Source organism: Enoplosus armatus, chromosome 11 (genome assembly GCF_043641665.1).
Source record: "Enoplosus armatus isolate fEnoArm2 chromosome 11, fEnoArm2.hap1, whole genome shotgun sequence".
Taxonomy (NCBI): domain Eukaryota; kingdom Metazoa; phylum Chordata; class Actinopteri; order Centrarchiformes; family Enoplosidae; genus Enoplosus; species Enoplosus armatus.
In genome coordinates this window covers 1,955,765-1,969,343 of record NC_092190.1, presented here as the reverse complement: position 1 = coordinate 1,969,343, position 13,579 = coordinate 1,955,765, and the positions used below count along the sequence as shown (strand labels likewise).

Genomic DNA, 13,579 nt, shown 5'->3' with positions numbered 1-13,579 from the left:
TATTGTATGGCTGTGCATAGGTTTAGTACTACAGCTTTGAAGCTCCACCCCTTCACTTGTCTTTACTGAGTGCTTTAGGTGTACACACACACACACACACACACACACACACACACTACATAATGTTTGTGCAAAGAAAATAAATGACAAAAACCAGACTCCAAACAGTCTGATAGATGAAGAGATGAACTACATTCAGCTACAACAGCCTGTGATAGTGCAATATCTACACACACGCACGCACGCACACGCACACACACGCGCACACACACACACACACACACGCGCGCACACAGTCTGATCTCAGTGGCGACTCCGCTGGCGCTGAGCTGCTCGGCCTTTCCCCTGCAGGATCGAATCCCATCTCTGGACAGACAGACAGACAGACAGACAGGAAGGGAGACAGACAGGCAGACATGATCCGTCACTTCACGTTCCTGATGACGTCTGTTGCTTCGGCATCAGCGTCAAGTGTGTGTTGCTTGCTGTCCGTCTGTGTTTGCCTGCATGTGGATGTTCACCTCACCTTGACCTTCCTGCCCATTTTTTCCTTCCACTTCTGAGCGATGGAGCTGTCAATCAGGAGCAACCTGGAACCACAAACACAGAGTGAGGTCTCTGCAGGTTCCACCACAGCGTTTTATAGTGGAGGTGCCCTGCCGTGACCTCCACTATAAACGCCAGAAGAAATTATTACCATTTCTATGAAATATTATATTAGGCTTATTCAGCTCAGCGGGTGATTGATTGATCACACTGAACATTCGCTTTGCAGGAATTAAATCAGAAGAAAAGAGAAAACCTCCTGAGTTTTAGCAAGTTGGCGTTTAAGCTGGACTTTTATCTAACCGAGAACAACACTTTAGCTCTGCCTCCCCGTACCTGGACGTCTCCTCGTTCTCGTAGCCCATAATGAGGTACTCCTCCCCAGGAGACAGAGTAGGACACAGGCAGGAGGATGAGTAGTACAGCGTCTGTGTCTCCTTGGGAATGTTGACCAGGGAAGACTTGAGCACCTCCTTCACCTCCACCACCGCTGTGGGCTCCAGACCGCGATTCCTCACCTCCCTCACCCTCGCCCTGATCACTGAAGGAGAGAGTCATCAGCATACATGGACACGTTTGGACACCGGACTTCAAATGACAAGTCAGGCTTCAAGCCATTAGTTAAATTTGCCCTGGCCTGGTTCCAGACCTCTGAAACAATGAATCAAGACCTCCAGTTTCACTCTGAGCTTTCTGGTTTCACTGTGGGCATATGGAGCGTCAGTGGGTGGGGCAAGACCTGGCACTGTCCTTGGTGCTGAAAAGACCGCTGGTTCTAAGGACAGCGATGGTGTCATGGAGGTTAAAAATCCTGCATGGATTGGATGATTGGATGATTCCACAGTGACCAAAATTGGGAGTGGATTTTAGATCAGAAGGACACCAGTTGTGGCCCCCACCGTCGTCCAATTAATGACCCACAGGGGCTGAAATACATGGGGCCAAAGAAGAAATGCCAACGCGTGATTCTACATAGAGGCGGCCTAGAGGCTGAATTTCCACAATTAAGACTTGTTTCACTGGAGTCAGTAGACTTAGTATTGGACTTTACTGTTTGATTAGAAACCCCACCTTTCTGTCTTGCACTTTTTGAAACTAAACATGTTTTTTTCTGTTATCTTGCCTAGGTTCCAACAACACAAAATGAGGCACCCTCAGCTTCCAGAGACACCAGTAACCCGAAATTTGGTTGCTTTTGTCCGAAAATGCTCCCTTAATGAGTTCAACAACAAAAGCTTCAGGAGTAACAGAGTAAAGAATTCACATAATGCACGAGAACGGAGACAGCATCGCAAATATGGCACTAAGAAACCAGAAGAGGTGGAAGCTACAGAGATGGAGGAGAAACCGGCACAACCGGTAACAGCGTGGCGTAGCAGGTTGGAGTCAACAGTAAAATCAGCAGCAAAGTGAGAGTGTCAGCAGTCAAATTATAAAGACCTCCTTGCTGTGCACTCTCCCATGCTCCGCTGAACTCCTCTGTTTTAATTATATCTGAACATTTTGAAAGTGAGCCCTTGTTTTTAATGACGGCTGGAAAAAATTTAAAATCTTCCCCAAATGGATTCTGTGGCCAAAAGGCATTAGCGAGCTCCAGAAGTCCACACGGAAATTTCTGCTGTATTTGCCAAATCATGCCTGTAATCATCTGGAAAAGCCTTTCTGGTCTTTTAAGCTTTTGTGTGTCTAATTTAATAAGTAACCCAACTGCCTCGGCACAGAAATCTTTCCTTCTACATGTCGGAGAAAAGAAACAGGTCAGAGAGAAGGAATCTGCTGAAGAGTTTAGTGATACTAAAAAAGATTTTGAACAACCTCATCGAGCAGCAGAGCAACAAGAAACGAGGCAAGTAATGAGAATTCAAAACGTCTTGATGTCGTTATCTCCCATGCGGCATTGAGAAGGGATGATTGGCTTCAGAGGTGACGCTCAGACCACATTCTTACTTCAAAACCTTCATGGTTTGATTTGTAAATGTACCAACAAACCACCACGGACTTACAATCAAATTGAACCCCCTTCTTCTCAGAATCATACACTGTATATGTTGGTTTTCTAATGACATTTTGTGTTTGTTATAATAAGACAAACATGAAAACAACCTGAACACGACTGAAATCCTCTCAGAGTTGCAGACTCGCTGTTGATTCTCAGTGGGATGAACAGGAATGGAAACACGTTATCATTGCGGGGAAGGATTCAATGCTCAGATCAGCAATATTATTATATAATCTCATATTATGATGACGATATATTCTCATTAATGTATCGGCAGGTTACAGAGTGTGACGGAGTAAAAACGCAAGGGCCTTCTGACAGCCCCAGGTGACTCACCGTAGTTGTAGTTGTTCCTCAGGTAGGTTTTCAAACACATTTTGACCGTCTTACATCTACAGCGATCTACAGACACACACACACACACACACACACACACATAAAGTGAGTGATCATGGGAATCATGACAGACATTAACTGTGTACAGGCTCCACCTCCTAAATGCTAGAGATGGGAATGAATCCCATGTTTACGACTTGCGAGTGTTCACATTAACTCAAGACGGCTGTATGATTGTTGATTGTGTGAGCATTAAAAAAAACAAAAACACCTCTTTTAGAGGCACTGACAGTCTTTGTGCTAAGCTAAGCTAAGCTAAGCTAATAGGCTGCTGGCTTTAACTTCATATTTAACGTACAAACTATTCCGTTCAGCTTCACAGAGGTAAACAGACAGGTTACCTCCATTTGGTCCTCTGCAGTGGAGGTTGTTGGAGTCCATTGGAAAGTCTGGACTGGATTCTGTCAAACCCAGTAAAGATCAGCTCTTCAACACATTGTTGAAATTGGTTTTCACCAAAAATGCCATTTGCGATGATGATGTGTCCAACCTGATCAATCTCGCATCTAATCAATCAGCTAACACAACAAGCCAGGTTCTAAGAAAACAATCACAGCTTGGGCGGAGAGAAGGTCAAAGGTCAGCCTCACCTGGGTTACACCTGGCTGGGTCCTGGTAGTATGGATCTACAGAGACACAGAGAGGCACCGGTCAGTGTCAGAGCAGGAAGAAAACACATTCCCTTGTTTGTTGATTTCATATGAGAGGATGTTCAGAGAGATGACCTTATTTGGTTAGCGGCATCAGAAATCGTGTACTCTGAAGTCCTGGTATAGCGTCCCCCTAGTGGCTGCAGTGTTCATTACAGCCACAATATGAAAGCGTTGGACAGAACAAACAACATACTGATGCTTCAGCTGACTTTTCCTCTAGCGCCACCATAAGGTTTTCAGTAACCAGCAGGTCAGACTTTGACTTTGTCCAATACTTTGTTTTATGACAAATTAACGACATAGCCACCTCATCTCAGCTGTACTTGGAGTTTAGTGCTAATTTGCAAGCTAACATGCTAAACGATGATGATCCTGGTAAAAAAAAAAAAAAATACTGGCTAAACATCAGCATGTTCAAATTCTGAGCATGTTGCCTAAGTACATTCTCACAGAGCTGCTATATTGACAGCCTCGTTTACCTGAGAAAGATTACTTTTCAAGTTGTGCTAGCAACCTAGCACGTGAGCAATGAATGGAGAAGAACAAGCAAACTGTGGCTGCTTTAGATTTCAGTTCCAGCCAGAAACAAACTTCTGAACAGCAACTTTCAGGCTGGAGTGCCACTGAAAAATGACTGGAATAACTTGAGCGATCCGCCCTGACTGAACCTCAGAAAATCAACAAATCACACGGAGGGAAAATCCCAAAACCCTGCTGAGCTGAGCCGAGCCAGGGCAGTTCAGAGATACGTGGGTGTATCGTTATGGAGGTCAAGGGGATTGAGAGGTTTTTTTTTGTTTTTTTTTCTTCTTCAGGACTTGCTGGTCCAGGGCCTGTTTAAAGAAGCAGAGGACAGTGAGGGTTTTATTGAGTGTAAACTGAGTGGGCCGCCTGTATCAAGGAGTTCTTTGAGAAAGTCAGTGGGAGTGAAGTCGGAGGGGGGAAATGACTCACGCTATCTGTCCGAGAGGGAGCAGAAACAAACTGCTGAGAGTAGAAACATGATAGAAAACACAGACGGGGCTCAGCTAAGCAGGGGAAACCGCTTCCTGATGCTCCGTGTTTCAGCGAAGTGAGTTAAGGAGAAGTCACTGATATAAGACCAATACAGTGGTTCTCAAACTGGGGTAAGTAATTGTTGCCTTTGAGACTCTCCATCTTTTATTAAACCCTTTTCCCAGACGTGGTTTTGACTTTTTTTTTTTTTTTTTTTTTACAATAAAACACTTCTCGCCCATGTTGGCTTAAAAGCAAAAGGTTCAAAGTTGATTCTTCAGGAGTCGAGAAAACAATCTCACGACAAGGTCCATTTGGCAGCTGTTTCGTGGCACCACAATAGCTACTAAATGGACCTGGTGGCGAGATCGTTTACTCAGTTTCCAGGCACAAGAATCAACGCTGAACCTCAACCAGCATGAATTGTTGGACCGTGACGGAGCAAAAACTCCTGCAGGCTTTTTTTGTAATCTTCACTTCTTCACGCCGCCTTGACACACAATCACAAGGCAAATACACTCAATTGGCAACAACAGCAGGAGCAAAAAGCAAGTCAGCATGTTTTTGACACCATATAAGACCTCAGCTGCCTGGAGAGAAAAATGAGCAGATTATTACAAATATAATGTGACAATAGCATAAGCGACGAACACGGCGATACCTGGTCCCTCCGCCTTGACGATGGCCTCAGGTGAGATGCAGACTCCGCGGTCGTACAGCGGCAGCTCGCTGCAGGCCAGGCTGTCGGGCCAGCTGTGGTTGTAAAGCTTCATCACCGGCTCGCAGCCTTGCTTTGCCCGCTCGCACACCGCCTTGCAGGGCTTGATGGGCTCGTGCTGGAAGTCAATGGTGCAGATGGGAGCGTACATGGCACACAGGAAGAAGAGCAAATCCGCGCTGCAGCCAGTGCCTGAACAGGCGGGGGAAACACAGACGGGGTGCGTTACCGGGAGTGTTTCTCCAATCAACCACTGAGAGTGTCTTTAGTGCGGTTTGAGTTGAGTCAGCTGAAGTCGAATTGTGAACTTTGCGTGTACGGAAATATAAACTATAATGATCCCTCAGCTACGGTATTGTGCATAGTTTTTGGACACATTTGGGGGAAGACAGTGTTTCTCATGGCAGCGGTTGACTGATTTGAGAGTTGCCGTCGCTAGGAGACGCCCTGTCAATTGCCATGGTACCCTACTAACTGGAGCCGTAGTGTTGCAAAGTAAGAGCTATTTCGGGCACTCCTGGTTCTAGAAGTAAAAGTCCCATAGATAATGTTACATGACATCACAGTTATAGCACCTCTACACAGAAACATCCAATCAACGGGCTTAAAATGAATTTACTTTTGCGTCCTGGCTCAATTTTAAACCTACATGACTGAACGTTCACTGGGGAGGTAACTTATTTAAACAAATAATGGAAATACAGAATGGGGAAACGCATTAAGCCGTTTGTCCCTTTACAACATTCAACACTGGGAGGACACATCACGCCGTTAGGTTTGTATTCCACCGCTGAGTGTACGACAAACCACCCTGTTCCTGCCATTCATCTTTATCTGACTCCCTTTGTTGTCACGTGACCTCAGCCTGTGGTGATGACTGATAAATCACTAAATAAGATATTGAGAAACAACGGCAAACTCGTGCTTTTCACTATCCCGTGATCCTGTAACAAAACTGTTACACAAAAGTGTTTTCTACCGCACAAAATGACGTCTTTGGTGTGCAATAAGCAACAGAAACGCAATAAGTTAACTACTTGGTCTCACATCGCTCAGACTTGCCGCGATAACACTGGGTCAAACTGAAAGTCTGTAACGGCAACAGTTCCTCTTGTTGGTCGAGGGCCGTTTCATTTGCTGGAGCTGGATTTGTCCCCCCCCCCCCCCCCCGAAAGGCTATCCTTCTCTTACACCAGTGAAAGGACGGTGCGTTCAGGAACATCTGGCTAACCACACAGGACTCAAACTGCCATCCTGCTGCACATTTCACACAGGATGGGACCAGAAAGAGTTCAACACTGGGTAGAGGACGGATCGGTGTTTTTATAGCAGAGCAGGACTGAGGTTTGGCCGCACAGCTTCACAATGAAGTCTCAGAAATACGTTGAACTTGTGACCTGAAACTGCTTCCTGGTTTTTGGCCTGCAGGTCTTTCATTAGGACATTTTTCTGGTTAAAGCTCATTGCCTTTCCTCTCTCTCTCTCTCTCTCTCCACTCCTCAGACCTCAGCTGAGCTCCAAGTTCAGCCAATACCTAAATGTATTTATTGGAGCCAGACGCGTATGCACCATGAAATATCATGGCAGTTAATGACGACGTCCACATGCCTTTAAAATGCGATTCTCCTTTACAGTTAAGGATATTTAAAACCACAACGCTCAGTTGCACTCCAAACAGCACAGAGCACAGACGACTATGACCGCATACATAAGGTTAGATACAGTTAGCTAACTCACTGCATATGTGAATCGCAGCTGCAGTATCATTTAAATATCTTCATGGAATGCACAGTGATACTTGACCAGTTATTCACAGGAATAAAAGATATTCACCCAACAGTGAAACACAAGGAATGTCTACACATCATCACCACGAGCTGGCTTTAACTGCTTTAAAAAGGTGTAATTTTCTCTACTATCTATAAAATTACCAGGTGTATGCGGTTATTAACTACTGTCTGAAATGGGAAGCAATTGTGCAGCACGTTTTTAGAATTTATGAATCAAGATAAAGATAAAGATCAAAATATGATCTTGGAAAAGGATTCAAATTTAACCTCGCTAGCTGCTCTGTGAGGCTGTCTTTAGGCACAGTGGTGCTTTGAGCTCAAACGCGAACATGAGCACGCTGGCATGTTCCCAATGGCAATGCTAAGATGTCGCTAATTCGCGCCAAACACAAAGCGCAGCTGAGACTGCTGGGAATGTCAGGGGATCACCAGGTCAAGTAGGACCCATCCTCTGGGGAACACGAATGTCACCACAACGCTGTAGGCGTAGCTAAAAAAAAAAACAAGCAGCAACTGATCCAAAAATGACGGTCGGACATTTTGACGTCTCTTCTCAAAGTCGTTCATGGTGTTACGCTCAGTTCACATGAAAAGTGACAGAAGTGTGAAAAATGAGAAAAGGGAATCGCCACATAAAGTGGGTGCGATTGTTAGACTGGGAGGGGGTTTCAGATGCTGTTCGACCACCCGAACAAACACTTCGGTTAGAGCCTGTAGACATACAGTCAATGGTCACGCCACGAACCTAGGTCAGCTTTATTTGTTGGCTGAAAAGAAAACATCGATGTGGCAAGCAGAACTCTGTTTACATACAGTTTAAATACCCTGGAGATAGTGTATGTACAGAACATGCAGATTTGTGGAGCAGCGTTATCAGCTCAACTTATCAAAAACACACAGTAGGGTTGCGATGCTCGCTATCAGCCGGTATGAAGAGAAGGAACGTTTCTGCCAGAAGAGAAAGCACACAGAATAGGAGGTGAACGCCAGTTTCAGCCAAGTCTCACAGCAGCCTCAAAATATGGACCAAAAACTGTGTGTTGAAGCCACCAGAAGGGAGGGAGAAAACTTGTAACATTCAGGCCAGTTTGTATCTAATGATCAGCTGCATCCATCTGATGTCTGTTTTATTACCTTTTGGACGGAAGCAAACCGTAAAACAAAGGTTTGGACTCACTGACCCTCCATGATGATGGGACATTCAGACAGCAAAACAAGAAGACAACGCGACTACATTCACGCCATTAATATCGAATTCACCTTTAACCTAAATTCTTGTTTTTAACGCCAAACAAACGGCAGAAATATCTACACTCTTATTGGATGGATTGCCATGAAATTTTGTACAAACATTTCCGATCAGCAGAGGATAAATTCTAATCACTTTGGTGATCCTTTGACTTTTTGTCTAGCGCCACCAGCGGGTCAAAGTTTGCTCTTACTCACTGAAATGACTTGTCACCCTCTCGATGGGTTGGCACTGCATTCGGTGCACACACTCCCCCGATCCCTTGACATTTCCTCTAGCGCCACCATGTTGACAATTTTGGTTTTAAGTGAAATATCTCGACAGCTGTTGGGACGCATTGCAGTGACATTTGTTGAAGACATTTAATGTCCCTGAACGATGATCTAGTGCCAAAAGTTAAAATAACCCATCAGCTTCGTCTTACTTTGTTTTATGTGCTCATTAGTTTGTATGCTAGCGTGCCAACACGCTAAACCAAGATGGTTAACCTGGTAAACTCTATACCTGCTAAACACCAGCATGTTAGCATTGTCAACTGTGAGCACGTTGGCATGCTGATGTTAGTGCTTAGCTCAAAGCACCACTGCGCCTCAAGTGCAGCCTCACTCAGCCGCAGCATAGCTTTAGACTCTTAGTCTTGTTTTACAAAACACACCACCAGCCAACTTTCCAGTTTCCAGTTCAGTTCTGTCGAAGATCTTTTTCCAGCCCCCGTCTTATTCTCAGTTTTATCCATCGCCTTTCTTTCACTTCTGATAACATTTTCCTTTCCAACAGCTGCGCTGACCACAAGACATCAGCAGTCTCGGGTCTGAAGGGAGCCTTGAAATCCCTGAAGAGAAAACCCAGGTGAACACACATTCCTTGCACATTGTGAAACTGTGTGTGTGTGTGACTATGCAGACCCTGAAGACGGAGATAAAAATGATGAAGATAAAAAAAAAAAAAAAAAAAAAACGGTTGTGAAGAGAAGCTACGTTTAATAATGAGTCTCTTTTTTGTCTGTTAGTTGGAAGCAGCTGTGAAAGGACCTGAGAGGGGAGGAGGAGGAGGAGGAGGAGGAGGAGGACCAGCCGTGATGTGAGACGATGAAGGTTTGATATTGACACAGTGATGTGTTGTTAGCGTCACTTCTTTCCTGAGATTTCCCGCCACGAATGAAGTTTGATTTCAGATAATTCATTCTAATTTGGCAATTTTCCACCTAAAAGTGTACTTTTTAAGAGAAAAATACTCTTAAAAAGTACACTTTTAGGTGGAAAACGATGACTATCTTTATCGCGCCGATAGTGCTTCAGTAGCAGGGAGGGTAATGCAGCTATTTCTTTATGTTATTTCGGTGGTTTTAGGAGCAGAGACCACTGAAATGACATAAAGGAATAGCTGCATTTGTGACGAAAAGGGCGACCCTCTGCACTCGACGCTCCCCCTGTTGAATGCTGCTCTGCAGTCGGCCTGAGAGATCGGATGGAACCATCTGCACAGTTTGTATTTACAGTGTTTGCCCTCCGTTTTCTTCTCTTTCTCTAAGACATATTTCGCCCACAAAGCTGAACTGTAAGCTGCCATTTTGAAGAGTAAGTGGCTGAGAGGTGAAAAGTTGATCTGTTTAGCGTTAATGAGGTCTGGAGAAGGCGTCTGTATTCCAGTGCACAACAAAAACCCGGTGCCAGTGGGCTGTTCTGACCCAGTCCCAAACTGAAACACGGTTATTTTGACAAGCTCAGGTTTTACCTTAAAAACAGTCAGAAATGTATTGTTAGTTGTACAAAGCGGTGTGCATGTGACATTCAAAACTGCAAAGGTAGCACATTACAGCTGCAACGGTTGGCCCATTGACCGAAAATTAATCTGCAACCACGTTAACAACTGACCAATCATTTCATCGTTTGTTTTTGCCAAATATCAGATGGTATCCAGCTTCTCAAATGTCAGAATTCCTGCTGTTGTATAGACTTAATGATTAATCGATAAAATAAACAGGACATTCATCATGAATATCATGGTTAGTTGCAGCCCTACATATACACATATTATTGACAATCATGTGAGTTTAAAGAGAGCTAGAATAGATAACAGTTCACAGTTTTTGGGTAAATAACCCATAAAAAAAAAATAACATTAGCACTGTATCAAAACAACCTGTTGCCCTGGGTGGTTTTCTACCCGTGGGCACTGGGTAAAGTTAATCCAGCTGTTGTTCTAATGACGATTCTTAGTGCTTAAATAACATTCTTCAGTATTCGAGCACACGCGTGGCTAGAAAATCCCGGTAAACGGGAGCAGATTTTGGCAAAAGGTCCCAAGAAATACCAGGATCTCAATCCCCAGTGTTCGACATCTGTGATGGGATGAGAATATCTGCATAGATACTCACTCATCCCTCCCAGGCGGACAACTGGATTACTTGTTTTATCTGGACGGCGTTCATCATTCTGATGTTCATGCAGTTGATTTTGTTTGCATTTTCAGCATTCTTCCTGTAACTGATTTCATGAGCGCCTGAGTGACTGAAATGCCTGGGTTTCTCCAGCAGCTACCCAGAACGGTGACATGCGTTAAGACCGTCTGGGGATCAGGGCGAGAGTCAAACCAGAAACCAACAATGGGCTGTAACTCTGACCAACTCTCCAAAATACGTCTGCTGTAACACGAGCCAATTTTTTTTTTCCTCCCCATTTGAGTAAACTTAATCAGAACGATGGTTTCCACAAAAATGTTTCCGTGCTCTCTGAGTGAACTGACGGTTTAAGGTTTCCTGTCGCTCAGTCAGGAGGGTTCAGACCAGATGCAGCTCTGCTCCAGCAGAAACCGCTTTTATTCCTCCTGTAGATATTAAAACAGGAGAAGAAGAAGAAGAAGAAGAAGAAGAAGAAGAAGAAGAAGAAGACAGCAGCTGCCATGATCTGGAATCTGTTGGAAATGACTCGTCACTGGGCTACAAAAATCTATCTATATCTAAGTTATAGTTTTAGTTTTATTTGTGTGAGATTTTTGCCTCAACTCTTATAAAATGGAGGTGAATGGAATTCAGTTTGTGGTGCTTTGAGATGTCAGATTTGAAAACTGCACCCCATCTCACAATCCTGCTCAGGCTACCAACTCTGCGCTGCGGTAGCAGTGATGTGTCGTTGCACTGTAGTACGACATGACATCACAGCTTGGTACGGCTGACCACACCTGACCACGCACACGCTGTGATGCTGAGAGCCGTGTGGTTACAGGTGCAACAAAGCACACTTCTGTCCGCATCCAGCTGGTGTTAAAATGACTTTTTTTTTAACATTAGAAGGAGGAGAAACAAAGCTGCACTGGCCTCTATGTGTGGCCTCTACCGCACCCAGCTGTGACGTAGCGTGGTACAAAAGTGCACCGCTACGTCACTTCTGCACAGCGTGTGGAAAGAAACGTCACTATGAGTTGGCAGTGAAAGTAGGATTATTAGATAGGTAGGGTTACTTTAGCTTTCTGTTCAGCTAAACTGCCCCCCCCCCCCCCCCCCCCCCAAAAAAAGGATGCAATGTCACAGTTGAAACGTATGTGTCAGCATCATCACACATTTCAGTGATTGTCCTTCATACAAGTGGACTTACTCTTTACACTTTACACCGGATAATCCACAGAGGATCGCTGAGAGCAGGTTTCATTCGGCACTATTTCTTCTTTGGCAGAGATTAGTCCAACTGAAAACTGTTGATAAAAACAGGGACCCTATCTCTGACGTGTTGCTGCTGCGTGTTTAGCACCACAGACTAATTTCCGTTCACCTCCGTTGCATGGGGGTGAACACTCAGACACAGGTATCTTAAAGTCTGGACAAATAAAACCAAAACTGTATGCATGCAGGGGTATTGCTACAAGAAAAGTGAGAAAATGTGTGTTTTTTTTGTAATTTGTGTGAACTGAACCTTTAAAAAGGTCATGATGACATGATTCTAACGGACCTTTATTAAAACGCTTCATCTGTCCCTGCTGCTTTCTGTCCATCGTCTCTCTTTCCGTCTTATACTTCTTCCTTTTGTTTCCGTCATTTTATTCTGTGTAACGATTCTTCTTGTCAGGTGATGAATCTGCCAATTATTTGGCTGATTTGGTCTATAAAACAGTGGAAAACCAGCCATCGCAGTTTCCTCAAGGGGACGTCTTAAATTGTTTGATATTCAGTTTATGATGATATGAAAGAAAAAAAAACAATAAACCCTCACATGTGAGAAGCTGAAACCAAAGAGTATTTGGTGTTTTCGCTGTAAAATATGCTTAAAACTGATTGTCAAAATATTTTCTGTTGATCAACTAACTGATCAATTCATTGCTTCAGCTTTCATTAAAGCTATTAATGCTGTTTAGGATGATGATGATGATGATGATGATGCTTCAGAGGCTGACTGGTAGTGAGTACAGGAGCCAATTACAACGATTTAATTAGTCCATTAAATCATATATATTTATATTAATAATATAATCATATTTTAGAATCATTTTTAGAACATTATATTACCAATGGTTGTCATTATTTTCTGATTAATCAATTCATCATTCGCTCATATTTGAGAGGCCAATTCATTTCTGCTTTTAAACAAATGATTTCATTCAATCATCTAATCGATTAATCGTATCAGCTCTAAGAAATATTTCACCTTTGACTGGTTGTTGGAGTCACTGTGGAGTTTTTAAGCCATTAAATATACATATTAAAGCATAATTATTTTTAAAAAAATCTTACAAACCAAAATTTTTTTTTTTTTTAAACTTGTATATAGTTGTAAGGATAAACTTCAGGAGTTCGAGCTGAACTTTACACAACGTCAGTTAATTAGGCACTAAGTCCATTAGAGAATGAATTAGCGGGATAATTAGCGAGGAGACTTGCAGTAACTCACCCAGCAGCCCTTCAAACTGCTCGATGGCCAGCACCGCGTTGTCCTGCGTGCTGTGGTGGAGGTGGTTTGGCATCTTGGTCATGTTCCACGGCATGGACCGGCACAGCGGGATCCGCACCGACTCGCAGGACGCCGCCCGCACCGCAGCCGGCCACAGCGCGCAGGACACGGCCAGCAGAGACACGGAGAGCCCCGGGGAGAGCATGTCGGTCCGTTTCAGAGAGGGGACAGCGAAGTCACGGCAGCCTCTGTCGGAGCTCCGGTGAAGTCTCGGTCATTCACGGTGAGTTAAATCCAAGTGAGGACGTGATTTTCCTGCTGATTGGTGCTTCTCTGCTGCCGCTGCCGCTGC

General features: G+C 44.1%; 1 protein-coding gene across 1 annotated transcript; it reads right to left on the bottom strand.

Moving 5' to 3' along the window:
• Positions 1-246: 246 nt before the first annotated feature.
• Positions 247-13,432, bottom strand: frzb (frizzled related protein). Its single transcript, XM_070915251.1, has 8 exons — positions 13,228-13,432; positions 5,252-5,500; positions 3,532-3,567; positions 3,283-3,342; positions 2,882-2,947; positions 883-1,087; positions 527-590; positions 247-366 (listed from the first exon to the last, which is right to left on the bottom strand). Exons 1-8 carry the CDS (start codon positions 13,430-13,432, stop codon positions 304-306), a joined length of 948 nt encoding a protein of 315 aa, XP_070771352.1. The 3' UTR covers positions 247-303.
• Between the last annotated feature and the right edge of the window lie 147 nt (positions 13,433-13,579).

Bases quoted from the DNA above. Each gene is read 5' to 3' on its own strand.
- frzb (XM_070915251.1), bottom strand. From the start codon at position 13,432: ATGCTCTCCCCGGGGCTCTCCGTGTCTCTGCTGGCCGTGTCCTGCGCG. The intron at 2,948-3,282 runs GTAACCTGTCTG...GTGTGTCTGTAG, and splicing joins CTGCAGAGGACCAAATGGAG to ATCGCTGTAGATGTAAGACG. The intron at 591-882 runs GTACGGGGAGGC...TTGTGGTTCCAG, and splicing joins GAGAACGAGGAGACGTCCAG to GTTGCTCCTGATTGACAGCT.